Source organism: Hoplias malabaricus, chromosome 7, assembly GCF_029633855.1.
Source record: "Hoplias malabaricus isolate fHopMal1 chromosome 7, fHopMal1.hap1, whole genome shotgun sequence".
Taxonomy (NCBI): Eukaryota; Metazoa; Chordata; class Actinopteri; order Characiformes; family Erythrinidae; genus Hoplias; species Hoplias malabaricus.
The window spans coordinates 35697598-35711974 of record NC_089806.1 but is presented as its reverse complement, the minus strand read 5'-3'; the positions used below and the strand labels follow the sequence as shown (position 1 = coordinate 35711974).

At 40.9% G+C, this 14377-nt stretch overlaps 1 protein-coding gene across 1 annotated transcript in view; it reads left to right on the top strand.

Moving 5' to 3' along the window:
* adgb (androglobin) overlaps positions 1–7694 on the top strand; it is a 52507-nt gene extending 44813 nt beyond the window's left edge. The window contains exons 31-36 of the mRNA XM_066677138.1: positions 2296–2450; positions 3804–3959; positions 4666–4759; positions 4871–4928; positions 5828–6011; positions 6725–7694. Coding sequence (XP_066533235.1) covers positions 2296–2450; positions 3804–3959; positions 4666–4759; positions 4871–4928; positions 5828–6011; positions 6725–6916 — 839 coding nt within the window. The 3' untranslated portion in view covers positions 6917–7694. The remainder of the gene's footprint in view (positions 1–2295; positions 2451–3803; positions 3960–4665; positions 4760–4870; positions 4929–5827; positions 6012–6724) is intronic.
* Positions 7695–14377: the final 6683 nt, after the last annotated feature.

Here is a 14377-nt window from a genome sequence, read left to right as displayed (position 1 = left end):
ATTACACGTCATTGTAGGTAATATGAATGGACCAGTGTACCCAGACATAGGAAAATGTAATCTTGTCAGCCAAGAAACTGAATTTAGGGAAGAGGCACATATCAACAAGTCAGAGATCCTGAACCAACAGCTAAATAAACTCAAGACTGCTTTAAGATGTAAAGCATCTCATAGAACTCACTCACTCAGTCCCTCATGCATTTGCTCACTCACATACACACTCACTAACATTTAGGAATTGCTTCTCATGGGGTGCTCTTCAGTGCTTTGCATTAATGGCATTATGTGCACTTGTTTAAGAAAGAAGGGGAGGTAGTACAACACCAGTCTCACTTACAATTTATGGAGGAACTCTGAAACCTAAGCATCTAAGAGGTATCGTATGGATTCTAACCTATGCAAACTTGCTAAGGAGAGAACACTGAAGCAATTTTGTATGTTGCTCTGGATAAGAACATCTGCTAAAGACCTAAATGTAATTGTAAATACAAATAAAATAGTTAAGTCATCCTGAATATGGGTTACCATTAAGAATCTACCCCAATGCTCTAAAAATATGCTTCATCAATGACGTTATTATTACTATCATTTAATTCTTATTACATTGTGTCTCTAATTATTTATTTATTTATTGCCTACTTTTTTTTGTAAATACACACATGTTTATGCTTGTGAATCCTATTTATTTATTTGTATTTTGTTCCTATTTCTAATTATGAAGACAATGTTTATATAGGCGGCGCGGTGGCGCAGCCAGTAGTGTCGCAGTCACACAGCTCCAGGGACCTGGAGGTTGTGGGTTCGATTCCCGCTCCGGGTGACTGTCTGTGAGGAGTTGGTGTGTTCTTCCTGTGTCCACGTGGGTTTCCTCCGGGTGCTCCGGTTTCCTCCCACATTCCCGCCTTGCGCCCAATGATTCCAGGTAGGCTCTGGACCCACCGCGACCCTGAATTGGATAAGGGTTACAGATAATGAATGAATGAATGTTTATGTAAATCTAAAGTAGGATAAATGCACTATCAAAAAACAAAAATGGATACCTGGATACCTCTGAGTTGTGCTGTCAAGTTAGGCGTATGTGAACAGAACTGTCAGTACTTCACTGTAGTGCTTTGAGAGCACATGGCTCACGTATGTCTTACCCGCACCACGTGTCTCTTGTTTCATTTCCCAGGAAGCCTGTGGAAATGGGTCAATGGGAAGTCAAATGAAGTTGGCTCTTGGCCTCCAGTGCCCTGGGAAGTATTTCTGGAGGAGAAAGGATTGAATTAACCCAGTTTAAATGTGTCCCAGTGGAGCACGAGCAGCCTTACATGGCCCAATACACACTTAACACACACCAATCAATATAGCCAACATAGGAGGTAGTCTGAGTGCAGCTTCGCCTGTTCTAGCGTAGACTGGACTGACCTGCACTAGCACCTGATGTCCACCTGCTTTAAATTCACTGTCAAGTGATTTTTGTGCTTTTGTGCACTTTTTTTGTCCATAATATTCATGTGAATGGGTCTTTTCATTGTTTATACCCTAGTAAAGAGGGAAATGGATTTAAACTCACACACAAAAACGCACACACAGCCTTTCTTGCTCATGTTTTATTTATTTCCTTCTTGGTAGTCTATGTATATTCACACAGTGACATTGTATTGTTTTGTATGCTGGTCACATTCACAACAGTTTATGTTGTAAATGAACCTGCCAAACCTATTTACATTCACAGTTTACCCCAGTCTGTATAATGGCAAGCACATATAGCAAATAACTAATTAGCTATAAATGAACAGTTGCATGTGTCCAATAGATACTTTGAGTTCCAGACCTTGATCGTGCAGATGATGTCATGTTGGTTTGGTGGATTTCTGCTGACACATAGCTATCAAGGCTGAGGAGTAAGTCTCCAAATCATTCTTTACAGACTCCATATGAACTTATCAAACTGTCCAGCAGGATGATGAGTGTCTGTGATGGTATTTATAGGAGGGCCAAAAACGAAAAAAAGGTCAGAGATTTTGAGTTTGAAATATTGGTGATAAAATTAGGATATAAATGGAGCAACACTGCCATCTAGCATGTGTTATTTGATTTTTTTTTGTCCACATTGAATTACACAGGATCTGAGGAAATGCAAGTGAAGCAAAGATTTTCTTCAACAGATGGCATTGTTTTGTTATACAACCACTGCGTCAGCATTATTATGTAACAAAGTGTACTTGTAGGAACATCATGATACAGTATTTACAACAAATTAATACATATTTTGTTTGATATTATATTGCATTTATCTGATGTATGCAGTGTTTGGAGATAAGCCAGAGGAAGAAGTCACATCTGCCAGTGTCGACCAACCCAGCAGTGATGGGCAGAAATCAGGCACACCTAAGGCCACCCGCAGGACCAAAGAGAAGGAGAAAGACAAACCCATATCCAAGCCAGGTTCTAGGATGGAACAAGTCAGTGTGTTTGTTTTTGTTGTACATATTCGTGTGGAGTACTGTCCGTGTTGGTCAGTGGATTGCAAAAGTGTACGTAGGTGTGAGTGTGTTAGGGAATGTGAATGGATGTTGCCCTGTGATAGCACCCATCTGGGTGTGTTCCTGCCTAGCGCCAGTAATTCCAGGTAAGCTCCAGACCTACCCCAATCCTGGACTGGATTAGCGATTATGGTCAATGAATGAATGAGCCAGTGAATGGCAGTGGTCATAAGGTTACATGACACCTACATAGGCCCTTCATGACAGATTAAGCCTGCTTTGACATCAGTTCCACATATTTATAACATATATGTCAGGTGACATTAATGGCAAGGTGGATTGGACAAGAGTGAGCATTATTTTGTGGCAGAGTAAATTTGATTTCAACATACTGCATGGTGGCGCAGCAGGTAGTGTCGCAGTCACACAGCTCCAGGGACCTGGAGGTTGTGGGTTCGATTCCTGCTCCAGGTGACTGTCTGTGAGGAGTTGGTATGTTCTCTCTGTGTCCGCGTGGGTTTTCTCCGGGTGCTCCAGTTTCCTCCCACGGTCCAAAACACACGTTGGTTGTGGATTGGCGACTCAAAATTGTCCATAGGTGTGAGTAAATGTGTGAGTGTGTGTTGCCCTGTGAAGGACTGGCGACCCCTTCAGGGTGTATTCCTGCCTTGTGCCCAATGATTCCAGGTAGGCTCTGGACCCACCGCGACCCTGAACTGGATAAGCGGTTACAGATAATGAATGAATGAATTACGTTTTCAAGTCCTATCATCAGCATTATTACACTGTGATATACCTTCATCTACCAAGTAGTTTATTATTATATGCTCTGTCAAAAAGTGTCATGACACACAGTCATTGTCACATATCAAATACCTCAGGAAATGCCTTTGATTTCTGCTCATGCCCTTGTTACACAGCGAAATAAGCCATTTTATTCATTTTATTAAATTTATTGTTCTGGCTACGTATGAAGTCACTCAAAGAAGTGGGATGCACCTCTGAAATATTTATCTCTAAAGGCAGCTGGGATGGTTGGCATTAAATGTGAGTTAATATGAGTTTTATTTTTACCAGACTGTGTGATTATAGAGTAGGTTCAGACAGTGAGTCAGTCTGCTCATCTAACGTTATGACTCATTGCTTTATACTGAAAAGAAGTTCTGGATAATATGTCCTGTCTCTAATGTCTCTGCCTGTGTGTGATTGTGCATATTTATTTATTAAGATTTGACTTGTTCTTATACTCTGTGTTGCCTGTGGCTGTGTGTTCTTGTGTGTGTGGGTGAACATACATGAATGCACAATGTGTGCATGTGTGTTCGTTTATAGACTCTGGACATGAGTAAGCCTCACTGGATCCTACGCGTGGTGACTGAACTTTCAGTGGTGGAGGGGATAGAGGTGAGAAAGGACACAGAGAGGCTGGAACAGATAAGAGCCATCAAACTAGCCTGGGAGGCTGCTGAGCCAGGGAGAGCAGTCAAGGTATGTGGCTGACATTGCATAGTGCATATAACCACTGTCTTGCACACAACAGACTAGGGTCATGTAAGTATTTTTTTTTCTCTGGTGGTGCAAAAAGTCTATTAAACTATTTCTGCCAAGCCACAGACATTTTGTTTTTGAATTTAGCTTGTTTTGTTCTTGTAGTGGAGTTCATTCATTCATTATCTGTAAGCTCTTATCCAGTTCAGGGTCGCGGTGGGTGCAGAGCCTACCTGGAATCATTGGGCGCAAGGCAGGAATACACCCTGGAGGGGGCGCCAGTCCTTCACAGAGCAACACACACACTCACACATTCACTCACACATTTTTGAGTCGCCAATCCACCTACCAGCGTGTGTTTTTGGACTGTGGGAGGAAACCGGAGCACCCAGAGGAAAGCCACATGGACACAGGGAGAACACAACAAACACCAAGCTGTGTGACTGCGACACTACCTGCTGCACCACCTTGCTTACAAGACTGGGTGACAAATAAGGGAATAGTACACTCCACAAATTAGCATTATGCGAATTCAATGCTTTGCTAGGGTATAGACTTTCATACTTATTTAGTCCTTTCTTGCCTGATCACAGTGAACTACAGAACACTACATTGTTACACCCATATATTATGTAGTTATAAACATACACATTCCTGTGCTGAACTGTGTGTCCTTGCTGTTAATTCTGATTGATTTGTGGTGCAGGCTCTTCAGTCCCGCCTCCGGTTCATTAACAAACATCTGAGCACACTTAGTGGAGATGCATCAGAGGGGACTGAAACCATTACTGTCAAGACAGGTAACACCCACTCTCTAAAAATAAAAATATAATGATATGATATATTAAGTAGTGGAAACTGCACTAGTCCTTCATGTGGAGTGTTTGTGTGACTGTATATGGTCTCTTCAGGTGCTTGGTCTAAGTCTGCTGGCAGCCTTTATGACATGGACTGCACACCATTCATCAGGTACCATGCAAAGAGGGCTGTATGATATGATTAAGGGATTTAATACTGGAGAAATCACATTCTATTACACACTCATGACACCAGGTGTCACCAGAGCAATGCAGTCAGATTATTGATAAAGTAGCTTTAAAACCAGCAGGTGCTGTGGAGAGTAAGTATTATAACTATTTCACTAAGGATGCAATTTCAAAACAAATACACGTGTCAAAACGTACTCGATCCTGGAATAGGGAGAAGAGAGTCTCTGACATGCTGCTCTAGGCTCAGCACTGCAATAATTGCACTATGTAACTTGTGGATGAGGGTAGGAATCACATTGATTTCAGTATAAAAATTATATAAAAATGAATTACATAATGTTCCTTTAACCAATCACAGAATTTTGGTTTTATTAAAAAATATTGCAAAGATATATCCAATATCTTTGTCAGAGATTGCTTGTTATATTTGTGTTTTGCATGTATATCACACACTCAAACACCAATCCCCCCCCCCACACACACACACACACACACTGTATCTATGCATTAATATTATACTGCTCTGCACAGTCAGATCATCAGCATCGCATCATAAATTTACTATGATTTAACTGAACAGGATGTCAGGGTAAATTTACTTAATTAACTTAGTGGCTTCCAAGTTTCAGTGAGCTTTCTCTTTTGTGTTGATGGTGCTAATGAGTGTTAGCAATAGCTTGTGTCAAGATCAAGCAAACTGCTTCTCAAGGAAGATCAAGGAAATGGCAAATGATAGTTCTTCAGAAGGTACTGCTTGATTCAGCCACATATGTCTAGAGGCGAAAATAGCTAGTACAGCCTCAGTGCCAGGCCAACATACAGAGTAACATGATGTGAAAACTTTACTATGTATTTCTTTGTTGTGTGTAACTTATATAGGAGGACTGGCAAACAGGTTCGTCTGAAGGATGCTCTGATAGAGGAGGAGCAGAGGAGGCAGCTTTCAGAGAGGATCCAGAGCTTCCGACTTCTCCGTGATACAGTCCTAGAACACCGCAAGCACGAGCAGAGTACTCGCAGAGAGCTTAAGCAGAAGCAGCTAGAGACGTATAATGAAATACAGGTGCGATTTTATAGCAGGTGTAGTTCTAACTAAGCTTCGGCAATATTGATTTTTCCCTGAAAGTGATTTACCATTAAAAATAAAAGCTGTTTAATTAATAATTTAATCACCAAGAACAAACAAAGTAAACATAAAGCCAGATGGGCTCTGTTGTATTTCTTCTGATACATATACTATATGTATGAGCATATCTTCAATAGTCTTTACTATTAATGTTGGAATTACTAGTTATTATTACTAGTTGTTAGTCATGATCATTACATTTGACTTTGTATTGAGATGCACTTTCACAAAGGGTTTTTGGAGTGATGTCATACCTGAACCACTTTGAACTTTTTTTTGGAAAAAAAGGAGATTTGTGAGAGTGGAAACTCCTTTGTCATGTACAAAAACACACACCCATACACACATGTGCCCCCAGCCTAAACACTAACTTCAGCTGGCGACCTTCCAGTTTCAAGCCCACTTCCCTAATCATTAGGCCATGGCTGTCCTCTAAGTATATGGTGGAATATATGGTAGACCTAATTAATATGACCAAATATACGGTGCCATTACACAATCATTACAACCACAAGACACTTCCATAATACTTAATAAACTGACAAAGAAACAGCGTCTCAACTCTGTCATCAAACTGGTTAAAACCAGTATTTTCTTATAATTAAAAAGCCAATTTTTTAAGTGATTTTAAAAATCACCTATTGTAATAGGTTGCGCTAGCTGAGCAGAGGCAGAAGATCCTGCAGACTCGAGAGGCATTCTGCTCCCGGCTTATGGAGGAGGAGTCGTGGAAAAGAGAGGCGCAGCTTGTGCGGGAGGCCGCCCAACAGGCCGAAGTGGAGAAGAGCCAACGCCTGTCAACCCCTGCAACAGCACGCAGGAGTGAAGGCAAGAAGAAGTGAGCTGATTGGTTAGGACCCAGCTGTTATTTAATTAGCAGTTTATGACAATGGATGTGATCATATTAATTTAGTGATTCAATTCAAATAAAAGTCAATCACTTGATTCTACAGTGCATTTTGTATTTTGTGTGGCTAATGCAATCTGTATTAAATGAAATACGTTAGCTTGCTCAAACATATTTTTTTATATTTTTAATATTCAAGCAGTGGGCGGCACGGTGGTGCAGCAGGTAGTGTTGCAGTCACACAGCTCCAGGCGCCTGGAGGTTGTGGGTTCTATTCCCGCTCCGGGTGACTGTCTGTGAGCAGTGTGGTTTGTTCTCTCTGTGTCCATGTGGGTTTCCTCCGGGTGCTCCGGTTTCCTCCCACAGTCCAAAAACACACGTTGGTAGGTGGATTGGTGACTCAAAAGTGTCTGAGTGTGTGAGTGAATGTGTGTGTGTCTGTGTTGCCCTGTGAAGGACTGGTGCCCCCAACAAGGTGTGTTCCCACCTTGCGCCCAATGATTCCAGGTAGGCTCTGGACCCACTGCGACCCTGAACTGGATAAGAGTTACAGATAATGAATGAATGATTGAATAATATTCAAGCATATGTGGCCAATTCTCTGAGATGTTGCACAGAAGAGTTTTAAGGCTATATTTGTACTGTCTCTGTAATTTGGTTATGTTGTGACATATCTGGGTTTAGAAGATTTAAAATTTGGAGTTAATAAAATTTCAGGGGTAGGGGCACAATAATGGGAAAGAAATTATTATAAAAATTGTACCACTGAAGTCACTGAAAACATCAGTGTAATCTGAGCATATTTATACAAAAAATACACCTGTAATACAGTTTTGTATGAAAGATTGATGCATGGACAGTGTCATTAAACCTATATTAAAATGTATATAAAGCGTAATTATTTACATAACCTCAGACTGAATGCACTTAATCCAGAGTATTACAGTCCTGAGTATTTTGTAGTGTCTGGCAAACTGTTAAATATGATTCTGTCTAGTACACAGTTATGGTGTTGGATACATTTATGTGAGTCTTGCAGATCAGCAGTGATTCAGCGGCTGATCGATTCGCTCTGCCCAGTGGAAACAACAAGGGAGGCTCAGCACCAATGCTCTGACTTTCAGGGAAATCTCAGCACTGTCACATCTGACAGCTGGATCAAGGTCAGTGTATCAGGCAAGCTGAAGGAGACAGCAAGTCCTGACTCTTAATTGAAATCGATAAAAACTAAAGATCTTCAGTTTAGACAAAAGAAAGGCGGATTTCCTGTCTCAAAATATTGCCCCTCTAAACACAAGAGACCCCTTCAATCCATCTCAGTAAATTCTAAAGGTGAACGGCTTAAAAAGGAAATAGAAAAGAAACAGCATGTAGAATTTACATAACCTTCCTCAACAAGCTGGCGCATCGCACACCGCCCCCAACTTCCGATCAAACAAAGAACTAAACCTGCCACATATATGAGGCTGTAGAAGGAGCACTGCAGCAATAGCTACCCTGAAATCAGTCTTCTAATCATTAGGATCAGTGGAGCTGAGTGCTTCTTGGCTGCAATTTAGTTCAATTTTAATTCACATTCTAGTGCAAATAGAAAATAAAGGAATAGGACATAATTCAGTGCTTGTGTTACAGTGTATTACAGTAAACACACCATTTACGAACAAGTTATGAGTCAGCACACATTCAAACAGAAAGATCCTCATACATTCCCTGTCTAAAAAAAAAGCCTTTTCTTACTTGATATTCCATTTAAGCATTTCCAATGGTGCCACCTACTGGAGCTTTTTGTCAGCACAGAGCTTATGTCGCTTGAACCGTCCTCAACAAGTAGATGCTAATCATTTTTGAAAACTCTGTGTACTGTGAGTGTTTGTGCTTTGCCTCAAATCACATTGCAGTCACAGTGCTTTAGTTTAAAACAGCACAGATATAGCACATATTTAAACAAAGCCATTCCTGTGTTGTATTATACTCAGATCCAGTTATAACGGGGGCTGCTTGTAAGCAGTAGAAGTTCTCAAACTACCTTTGCTTTTTGAAAGCTACTTTTGTGTTTCTTAGAAGCTCATTTTCATGGATTAGTTATTTTTTTCATTTCAGTGGGCAGTGAGAACATTTACTTCCATCCACTCATAAAATGTCTCTGCTGCTGCTGATAATTGGGCTTAGATCTCTCTCTGTGTCTCTCTCCCTTTCTGTCTAACTCTCTTGCTGTTTTCCATCTGCTGCCAGCAGACTTGCCGCACACTTGAAGTGGTTTTAACTCTGACAGTAAGGAATGAGTCATTGCAAAGGGTGTGAAGTTTGCTCTAGCGGGACCTCTGAAGTGGCTTAAGGTCAGGGGTGTGTGTGTGTGTGTGTAGATGTGTGTTTGTCCTCTTCCTTGTAAACTCTTGGGAATGCGGACTGTCAGTTCAAATCCAACCGAAGTACGCCTTATTTCACTGCAAACCGCATGAGCGAGCTAAGCCGTAGAGAGGACACACACAAACATATTTGTAAGGCTACTTAAGATGTCAGGGTTTCTGCTTGGGTCCACATTTTTAAAACATACCCAGCATCACATGCGCTACTGTGCCAAAGTATGAGAGTCACTTGAATTTCCAGTAAAAATGGACATTAAATTAAAGTTGTTAATTTTGTCAAAAAGTATCAGGAATGAAAAGGAAATTGGAAGATTCTTTGTTTGATTTCCTCAGTAAAGCCTCCATGACAGCTACACGTCACAGTTTGACATAGTGTGGCGTTGACAGTTGTAGGATGAACAAAAACACATTTTTCACTATTTAAATGCCTTCATGTGTCTTCCTTTGACTTTTCCTTATGCTATTGAATTATCCTATATCTAATATCCACGTCATTCACTATGAGTATCTTGTATTTTAATGGCAGTAGATGTAATTAAATGAATTGTGTTCTCTGACTATCACTCAGGGGTGGCACGGTGGTGCAGCAGGTAATGTCGCAGTCACATAGCTCCAGGGACCTGGAGGTCGTGGGTTCGATTCCTGCTCTGGATGACTGTCTGTGTTGGTGTGTTGTCCGCGTGGGTTTCCTCCGGGTGCTCTGGTTTCCTCCCACAGTCCAAAAAAACATGTTGGATGGTGGATTGGCAACTCAAAAGTGACCGTAGGTGTGAGTGAGTGAGTGAATGAATGAATGTGTGAGTGTATGTGTTGCTCTGTGAAGGACTGGTGCCCCCTCCAGGGTGTATTCCTGCCTTGCACCCAACAATTCCAGGTAGGCTCTGAACTGAATAAGCGCTTACAGATAATGGATGAATGAATGAATGTGTTCTCTGACTATCGCTCAGTACTTTGGACACTTTTAACAATTATGAAAGGGTATCAACAATTGAGTTGCTCTGTGAGCTGAGTATTATAGAGCTGAAACTTGTAAACACACTCCAGTAATGTCAATGGCCTGGATGATTTGACACTAGCAAGAGTTGAGCCAGGAGCCAGTGGTTGCCACGGATATGTGCTGTAGAAGGGAAAGACAGAGAGTGAGAATAGATGTAATTGCATCTGCATCATACCTTACCAGTTATTCATTTCATTCATTTAGTCATTCTTTCATCAGTCTTTTTTTTTTCATTTGTTCACTGGTGCTTGCCTCTGTTGCAAACACAATGGCCCTACACCTGCCACCTGCTAGGACAACAATGCAAACTCAGGCTTTGTGTGTGTGCATGTTTGTTTGTGGTTGTTTTTGTGTATTTTTCTTTTGAAAGAGGTAACGAACTTGACGCACATATAATTCTGTGTTCCCTCTGAGACCCTTCACTTATTTAACAGCCATTCATTTATTAATATTTCAGTTTTTTTAGCATCTGGTACAAATAATTATAAAAAAAAATCCACATACATTTAGCAGAACATTACAGAATCTCTACAACTAAAAAAAACGCATCATGTGTCTAAACATTTCTTATTTCTTATTAGTCTCCCCGTTTTGGAAATGAGGTCTGTATGTGCCTCAGAATATGTCAGAATGATATATTCTTCTATTGTCTCCAGCCTCCCATGCCCTTGCTCCTAGTGATTGGCTCGCGGTTTGACAGGCAGTCTATGTGTTTGACCATGTACTGCGTCTGCCCCTCAGACAACCCATAGAAAGCCATGCGCTGTCACTCCCTTCAGACTGACTGATTGACATCTGTCCTTCGGGGTGATCAAACACGGTGAAGATATGCAAAGGTGAAAGTCCACTGTCTCCTACATCACACACACACACATACACACATGCACTCTTTAAAGCAATACTTCACTTAAAAATGATCTGACGCATATAAAAGATAGTGAAGGGCTGGTGTTGATTCAGATCCCATTTCCTATATTAAGGGTGTGTCATTTTGTCACTGAAGCCTCTCTCTGCATGCATTCTTTTACACATGTGAACAAAAGTAAGGTCTGTTTGTCTATTTAATCTTTAATTCCATGATTCAAACCAGCACAGACATTCACAAATTATATTGTACCCACTTGTGTAAATATTAATCATGGCCATTTTAGTGTCAGTGTTGGTTCACGGATTTTAACCTGGCAGCTCATTTGGAAATGTTGGGAGAGAAGCCATATGAGTGCTGCCAGATTGTTGTCTGATAGCCCCACTTGACTGTTCCCTTGTGTCAAGGGGATCAGTCGTGTAAAATCATGTAAAAATGTAAACAATCCATAGCTGGTGTGAGTTGGACTGAAAATTGAGTGTGGGGATGGTGGGGGAGAAAATTGCACCCAACAATTGTCATCTGTATACTCTAGTATTAGCAGGGCTTTAAATGTGCTACATGGAAATCCGCTCTAGGAGTTAAGCTTGTGATGAGACATGGTTCCAACTGAGATCTTCAAAATGTAGTCCTGTTTTTGATGGGAAACCACATATAGGTTATAGTCATACTCAAATTGGTTTACAGTGGGTCCATAGTGTGTTATTTTTAAAGTGAAACAGCAGAAATCTCAAAGTAGTTCATGTTAATTGAAGCAGCAAATCAATTTTGATGTTTGTTCTTTATATGGCATTGAAAGGTTGAAAAATCTATATTCAATTAAAGCATTTGTGTGGTGTCACTGTCACAGCTTTAGGATCTTGGGGTTTGAGTCCCACTCCAGGTGACTGTCTGTGAGGAGTTTGGTGTGTTCTCTCCATGTCATGGGTTTTCTCTGGGTGCTCTGTTTTCCTCCTACGTTCCAAAAACACAGGTCGGTAGGTGGATTGACTACTCATAAAGTGTCCATTGGTGGGAGTGTGTGAGTGAATGTGAGTGTGTGTTACCCTGCAATGGACTGGTGTGTGCCCACCTTGCGCCCAGTGATTCCGGGTATGCTCTGGACCCTCCTGAACTCAAAAAGCGGTAACATGAATTAACAAATGAATAAAGCATTTGCAATTAGTTATAAGCTCTGACCATAAAACTTTTTGTAAAGTTGACCTGTTTGCAGTTTGTTAATTGTAGCTCTTCAAAAAAAGCTGAGGCTAATTTCACATCCAAAAACTAAAAGAATGTAGAATTGCTCTCTACATATAAGAGCTAACAATAACAACTGCTCTTTAAGGATAAATGGACTGGAAAATGTGTTCATTTGTCTTGCTCCTTCAGCTCTCAAGAATCTTGCTAAGTGGCTCTCTAAAATTCATATTTGAGTACCCCTGCTGTAGGTGGTTGGCTGCACAATCTGCTGCGTGGTTGTTTTTTAGCCAGCGGTCTCTTTTAGAATCATTAGTTCATGCATAAGAGAGCAAAAGGTCTAGGTCAAAATCGCTGTTTGTGCAAGAACACGCTGATGAGCTTAGCAATAGCAAACGACCTGGCAGACCATATTAAGGCAGAAAGACACTAGAATAAACTGGCCTAGCTTACCACAAGATGCCCTCCACAGTTACATCTCCAAAATAGTAACATAGTCATAGCTCACTTAAATGTACTATAACTCTGACTCTAATACAAACTTACAAGATACAGGCTAAACTTGTATAGCTAGCTCACCTATATTGAATGTCCAAACGTTTTAGGCTCTCCTTTAAACTAGTGAATTCAGCTTCATTTAAGATGCACATGTGGACAGGGATGCTCAGAAATCTCCATAGAAAACCATGAAATAAAAGGTGACACAATTCAATAGCTACTCATGAGGCTAATGTCACCATGCCTTTTGCGATGCATGGCCGAGAGTGGTATAAAGCCCCTCGGCATTCTGCTATTGAGCCGTATAATCCATTATCCAATAACAGTACTGGACCTCACAATGGTTCTTGTAGCTGAATGCAATCGAATCCACAAAGTCATGTTGTCTAAATCCTTCCCATAATAGTAAAAGCTGTTACAACAGCCAAGAGGGCCTAAAAGTGGAATATCGTCTTCTGATGGTGTTTGTCACTTGTCCTGAACCCCACTGAGCATAAATTTCACCTTCTGAATACAACGCTTAAGGCAGAAAGTTCCCCAAAACCAGCAGGGACAGAAAATGTTTGCATTAATGTTCTGGCAGAGATTCAGAGGAACCAAGTTCATGCTAAAGTCTTAGTCAAACTGCATTCAGTGTTTGACATACTCAGTAATACGAGTACACTCAAAGATATGGGAACTTCTGGATACATTTAATGAAGCCCATATTTTAACATGAACAATTTTAGGCTGGCATATTTTTTGTTCACTGAGTGCATTCATTCATTCAATGTCTGTAACCGCTTATTCAGTTCAGGGTCGCAGTGGGTCCGGCGCCAACCCAGAATCACGGGGGGGGGGGGTTGCCCTGGAGGGGCTGCAACTCCTTTACCGGGCGACACATACACTCACACATTCACTCATAGACTCACACCTAGTCACTGAGAATGGGCTGAGAATGGGACTCGAACCCCAGCCCCAGATCCCTGGAGCTGTACCTGCTGCACCACATATCAGTAATGCCAGCCTAGGCATAATCAAAAATCCAACAAAAATGTCATAATCTGGGAAGCTAGTGCAGCAATGCTCAGAACTTATATAACAATAACAAAAAATGTAACAGACATTTATCTGAGTCCTTGAGTCACTGCAGGTGTGAGTACTTGCTAGGGATTGCAGACATTAAGGAATGGATGAAAGGTGTTCCTCACGTGAAATGATTTAGTCCAGGTCTCCACAAGGCGAAACCATGATAGTCAATGATATAAAAGGACTATATGTAATGGGAAGTGAATGATACATTTTGATCTTGTAACGTTTACATGCTATGCCTAATTGAAAATGAGCTTGGTTTCAAAAAATGACATCAGTTTTCCTTCCATGATATTTGGCCTTTAACCTGGACGTATTAACATAATGACATAATGGTAATGAATCATACATAACATTATTCTCGTAGGAAATTATAAATGCATGCAGTGATGAGGACCAGATGCGATGGTTAAGAGGCTGTTAGTGAAGGTCACATGGTGAAGGTCATTATGTTTCGTTTAGTGTGTGCACAGGGTGGCT